Source organism: Macrotis lagotis, chromosome 3 (genome assembly GCF_037893015.1).
Source record: "Macrotis lagotis isolate mMagLag1 chromosome 3, bilby.v1.9.chrom.fasta, whole genome shotgun sequence".
NCBI classification, from domain to species: Eukaryota; Metazoa; Chordata; class Mammalia; order Peramelemorphia; family Peramelidae; genus Macrotis; species Macrotis lagotis.
Genome location: NC_133660.1, coordinates 277,298,780 through 277,305,023, shown reverse-complemented (window position 1 = coordinate 277,305,023; position 6,244 = coordinate 277,298,780). Strand labels below are relative to the sequence as shown.

At 42.0% G+C, this 6,244-nt stretch overlaps 1 protein-coding gene across 1 annotated transcript; it reads right to left on the bottom strand.

Annotated features, from left to right (window-relative positions):
* Positions 1 to 773: 773 nt before the first annotated feature.
* LOC141519382 (mas-related G-protein coupled receptor member X2-like) lies at positions 774 to 5,763 on the bottom strand. The gene is made up of 2 exons (XM_074231637.1): positions 5,683 to 5,763; positions 774 to 1,961 (listed from the first exon to the last, which is right to left on the bottom strand). The coding sequence occupies exon 2, from the start codon at positions 1,305 to 1,307 to the stop codon at positions 774 to 776; it is 534 nt and encodes a 177-aa protein (XP_074087738.1). The 5' UTR covers positions 1,308 to 1,961; positions 5,683 to 5,763.
* Between the last annotated feature and the right edge of the window lie 481 nt (positions 5,764 to 6,244).

Here is a 6,244-nt window from a genome sequence, read left to right as displayed (position 1 = left end):
CAGGAGAAGATTCCCATTTCTGTAGCAAGCTCATTTTATAGATGAGGCTACTGAGGTCAACATTTACATGACTCACTCAGGGTCATCCAGATGATGTATCTCATTCTGCATTTGAATTCCAATATTCCATGGAAGTCCTTGGATTTCTTTCCTCAACATCCCCTGGAGAAAAATATAGTAGGCACTTAATGCAAGTCTGTTCACCGCTGAGCATTCAGATCCTAGGTAGCAACATCAGAGATGGGAGGTGCTCCTCCCTGGGAGAAGAAAGGGGCTCTGCTACTGGGCCAGAAACGGGGGTTCATTTGAATGCCGGCCTTGTCCCAGCATATCGTGCTCAATCTCAGAATGAAGTCTGGGGGTTGTTGGGGGGGGGGTCCCCTGTGCCTCCTTCCAGCTCTTGCTCAGCTGCCAGGGCCCTCTGGAGGATCACCCTGAGGGCCTCCCTCCCTCTTGTATGCCTTTGTCTGCCCAGGAAGTAGCAGATGAAGAGATTGGCCCTGCTGTTCACACAGGCCAGGAGCCCGGGGGGCTCAGGGAGCATCACATCTACCTGGAAGAAGTCTAAGTATTTCCAGATCCCCATGGGCACGCCACAGAGCAAGAAGACGAGGACGTTGAGCAGCACCAGCAGGTAGAGCCTGGGGGGCTGCCGGCGCCGGGAGCTGCACTGGACCCTCAGCAGGAGGGCCAGGCTGGACATGCCCAGGGTGCAAGTGAGGAGGAGGAACAGCAGCATCTCCAGGACGATGGAGTAGTTACAGAAGTTCTGATCATTCATAGCAAAACAAGCAACTATCTGTGCCAGCCAGGTCAGGCTGGACAGCGCCCAGAGCACAGCGCAGACCGCGGTGGCCAGGTGCCTGGGCCGCTGGCATCGGTGCCAGACGGGGAAGAGCACAGACAGACAGACAGCGCTCGGTGCTGACCGCGGCCAGCAGGCTCAGGCCCAGAGTGGACACCACGTCTCTAAGGGAGGCGACTACGGTGGGAAAGATGAAAAAGTAATGAGCGCCAAAGACCAGCTCAGACAGGGAGAGGGCCATGTGGCAGCAAAGGAAGAGGGTGTCGGTCGCGGTCCGGTTGAGGATGTAGACGGAGAAGGGGTTCCTCTGGATGCTGAAGCCCAGGAGCCACAGGACGACGCCGTTCCCCACCAGCCCCACCAGGGTGATGGCCACAGAGACGAGCAGCATACAGGTCCTTAAGCCAGATGCTTCCCGTCCCCCAAGACCTAAAGTGGCGCTTCTCTCAGCTTCGTTACCAACATCGGATTCCGGCATCCCAGATGTGGGGGACACAGCCATGGTGTGTGGTCCCAAGTTCAGGAAGCCCCGCTCCTCTCAGAAGCTCTGGCACATAAAAAAGACTCAGAGATTTTCCTCAAGATGTACTTCCCATCTTAGGCCTCCTCTGCCTCACTTCTCTCCAGGTTGCAGCTAGGGGCTGCCGTAGCGCAGAGGAGTGAGGGTAGAGTAAGATATGCCTTCCAATCTGGACTCGGGCGCTTTACGAATGAATGGGAGCAAGGAGTGGTCCGTTCATGTAATAAACAATGATTCAATTCGGATTCAGGGTTTCCCACCCTATTTCCTCATTCAGAAACCAACCCTCTGTAGGTGATTCAGTCAGTCTCTGAAGGATCTCACTGATGGGCGAGATTGCCCAAATCCTCCGGGTACGGCTTTCTGATACTGACTGGGGCCCCACCAGCTGGAACATACATAGAGAATTCTATGTGTTCTTACCCACGTGTTGGCACATAGTTTGTGTTAAAAACAAACTTGAATAAGTTTAACCTTTCCCCCTTTCTCTTGCGACAGTGAAGGATGGAAATGAATCTTCTGGAGAGGACTGGGACTAGTCTCATCTCTCTTTTTCTCTGACCACACCCAGTTCATCCTTCATTTTTCTCTCTCTTCTGCTCTTTCCATAGGATTTGGGAGTTTCGCTTCTGCAACCTAGGAAAACAGGACAAAGATTAGGCTGAACCACTCAATTCAGTGTTAGAGACCTTTGGTTATTCATTTCATGTTTGTGTGGGCACATGTTTATTTGTTGGTTAATTCTTTGATGAATTCATAAATTCATTCATTCTATTTATATTTTAAAATTTCTACCAGCCTTTCTTTTTTTCATAATTTTTATTGTTCTATGTGTAATTCTGCATATATACATATGCATTATATATATAAGGAAAGGGAGGAGAGAGGGAGAGGGAGAGAGAGGGAGGGAAGAGAGAGAGGGAGAGGGAGAGAGGGAGAGGGAGAGAGAGGGAGGAGTCTGGGAAGGGAGGAGGGAAGGGGAGGGTAGGAAAAGGGGGAGGGAGGAGAGGGTGGGGCAGGGGGAGAGACAGGGAGAGGGAGAGAAAATCTTGATTTAGCGCTTACTCGGTCCTAACCACTGTGCCCAAAATCTTCAATCTCATTGCATTTGATCATCCCACTTGAACCTTATCAGGTGTAAGAAGTGATTAGATGTCATTTCCATACTAGTTACCTGAGACAGGTGAAAACAGTTACAATTAAGTTGATATCTAACAATGGAATGAGAAATGCAAGGTACTGTGGCCAGGCAGTAACCTCTGTGGTCTCTGGCCCATGGGGAACACGGGGAGGGACTTGCTTTTTTTGGGACTGGGAATAAAAAACTGAATGTTGCTCTCCAATGGTAGATCTGTTTTCAAGTCACCCAGTTTTTAAGAACCTTACCATAAAGGATTTTCTGCTTCACTAATGATTTTCTGAGCTCATGGCAAGATATTTATTTCTTCCATCAGGTAAGTCCTATTCTCATCACCATCTTATAATTGAGTAAATGGAGGCAGAATTTTAGCAACTTGGCAGCATCTGAACTCAGGCCTTTTCTGACTCTACGCCCAGGGCTCTATCCACTGTATGACCTGATTATCTAGAGAGAGGGGTAGATCTAGGGACTATTCTGTTTCCAGAACTAGTTAGACAAAGGGATGGATGCCCCTCTCTTTTTCTCCAAGTCATACATGAAGGCTATTTGCTTTAATAAAATGCCTTTTCAAGAGTAATTTGGAATGATGCCCAAATTGTTATTAAATTACCCTTTGACTTAGCAATGCTGATACTTGATCCGTTTCCAAAGATGCTTAGGGAAAAAGGAAAGGATGCTACCTACATGTTCCAAAATGTTTATAGGCACTCTCTTTATGGGGATAAAAAGCTGGAAATTGCCAGCATACCCTCAGCTGGGGAATACAAGTTGTGATGGAATACTACTGTGTTATAAGAAATGGTGAATTCAATGATTTTAGAAAAAAATAAAAATACTTGCACTAAATGATGACAAGCAAAATGGACAGAACTAAGAGGACACTGTATGTGGTTACAGTATTCTGTTTTAAGAAAACATTATTTTAGCTATGATAAAAGCCAAAAGTCACTATAAAGGATATATGAAAAAAGACATTCTCTCCAAACAAAGAACTGTCAAATGAAATACATAAATACATAAATCATCATTTGACATTTATATCTATATATGAATACTTATTTATGCATGTATATTATGAATGTATATATTAATGTGTATATATTTATATTTATATCTATTTATGCATATGTATTTATATTTATATCTATTTGTGTCTAATAATAGTCATCTCTAGAATGGGGGGTGGTAAGGATGAAATGAAATTTACCTGAAAAATTTGTTTTATATTCAAAATGGAAAACAAGTTGTACAAAGGAGATTTGCTGTTTTATATAAAATCTTTTTTACTATGTTATGAAGTTTCTTGTTTTATTTCACAGATTAAAAATAAAATATAATAAAAATGAGAGCAACAGAATGCCTTGTTCAGGCAGAGATTTTTACCCAAGATTCATTTCCTGGAGGTGATTTCCTGTCTGATGACTTAGGAGAATTTTCAACTTTAAATTTTCATTAAGTGCCAATGAGAGCCCTTTCTGCATTCTTAGAACCAAGCCTTTCTTCAGCACTTAGAGGTACAGAGAAGTGCAGTCACTTCCCAGAATGAATGACTCTGCTGGCTTTTTTTATTTTTGGTCTTTAGTTCCCCAAATGAAAGTTTCCTCTAGAAACTCACTGACTGCGGCCATCTTTTGTATTAAAAAAAAAAAAAGGAAAGGGGCCTTAAGTCAGGAATGCAGAGATCACAGGACAAGCTTCACTCAATTTGATGACAAAGAAGACAAAATCAAAACAACCCAGAATCATAAAATGGGCATCAGAGGTTGGATTTCTTACTTGAGGCTGAGAGTGCTATTCACTATCCCACCTAGATAGATAATTCAGTAGATAAGTTGATTTAGTGAGTGTTCTGATTCTATTAATAGTGAGACAAAGGAATCATTGACCCTCTCCTCTTCTCCAGGACATGAATAAAACCTTTTTTGTTTTGATGGTGTACCTTGTCAATAGTAATCTGGGATCATTCCCCCAAAAGTTATTAAACAAAAAATTAACATTTTCTATGTTTGGCATTCAGAATGATTTTGATCCTTTTCCTTAACAACCAGAAGGGTGATGAGGATGGTGAAGGGCACTGGATCTTGGTGTAACATTAATGTTGAGGGTAAGATTTTGAACTCATCTTCTAGAATCCAAGTCTGACACTCTATCCAATGCCACCTGAATGTATCCATTACTCTGATCCAATCCCAGGGTAGAACTTGAAGTGCTCAAACCAGGAGGGAAGTGATAGGCTTTGTCCTGGAGCACTGGCAGTTTCTATTGCTCCATTCGGAGCTGTTCCTGGCTAGTTCCACACTCAATGACCCCCCAAATCAGGAACTAGACCAGCCCAGAACTTCCCCTCCTAGGCGGACATTGTGAAACACTAATATAAACTCCATAGTCAGAAAATTCCCTGGAAGAATAATCAAAGAAAACTTGAATCCCTCTATTAAGAACGATTCTGTTTCCAGGGTATCTCAAAGTCCAAATGCAGAATAGAATGACTCCAAAGCATTTTTATAAACAATGGCTCAAGAATAATAAAACACAGGCTGGAAGCAAGTTCATCTAGAATTCCTGGAAGATATCAATCAGGAGTTTTCTCTTTTTTGTCATGATATATAGGTATCAGAAAGAAAAAAAAGCTAGAGAAAAATGAAAAAAACATGGAAAAATAATGTAAAGAATTATCAGTGTGAAATGAGAGATGCAGAATTTGGCTTAAACAGCAAGCGTTCTGAAAATTTGAGTTGATCAAATACATTTCACAGATTTGAGACAAGAAATGTAATTAAAAGGTAAAATTGTGTAACAAGTCAAAAAATATTTTAAGGTAAATCATACAAAAAAAGAAGTTGACTTACAAAGTATATTGTAGAGGGGAAAAAATAAAAATCACTGTCCTGCCTCTGACCAAAATTCAAAGAGAAATTCATATAACCAGCCCAGATTTTTTAGAACAAGAAGGTAAAGTGACAAGAAAGGAATTCACTGGTCAGTTCCTGAAAGAAACTCCCCCATAACAGTTCACAGAAACATTACAGTACAAACTAAGAAATATCAGGTCAAGGATAAAAGTAGACTGTAAAATTGTCAGAAACAATTGGAATGCCAAAGAGCTACAGTCAGACTCAAATATGATTCAGTATTTTCTGTAACTATGGAATGGATCACTTTGAATGAGATATTCCAAAGAGAAAGAATAAATTCTAAGAGTCCAGAATCACTCACCAAACTTGCCCTCCCTGCGTGATAGATCTGGAATTAAGCTTCTATACTCTGACTGTGGGTATGCCTTCAGGACATTCTGATGCAACTTGATAACAGAACAAAAAGTTTGCACAATTCTGTGATTTCCTGTGCAACATTGCAAGTCAATCAGTCTCCAGGAATTCTTAAATGCCGTATTCCTCCGGGTATTTGTCTCACCACCTCTTATTTTGTACATCTCCCCTTCTTTTCCACTCAGACTAATGTTCACTTTTTTAGACATTTTACCCATTAACTCTCCCATACAACAGGAATTACTAAGGTACCACGAATTTTTTCTGAGTTCCAGTTATGTCTGAGATCCTTACTTAGAAAAGGAGAGTGAGTTAAACCAAACAAAGTCTTTCCCCAAGCAAAATCTTTCCCCAAGGCATTCCAGGCATATAGATTTAGAGCTGACAAGGACCTCAGAGGCCATTAAGTCCAAAATACTGATTTTATGGATGAGGAAACTAAGGAATGAGGACTTTTAAGTGACTGCCTTCCTTTTCTCATCCTTTCTGTGTTTCTTATGATTTTAATT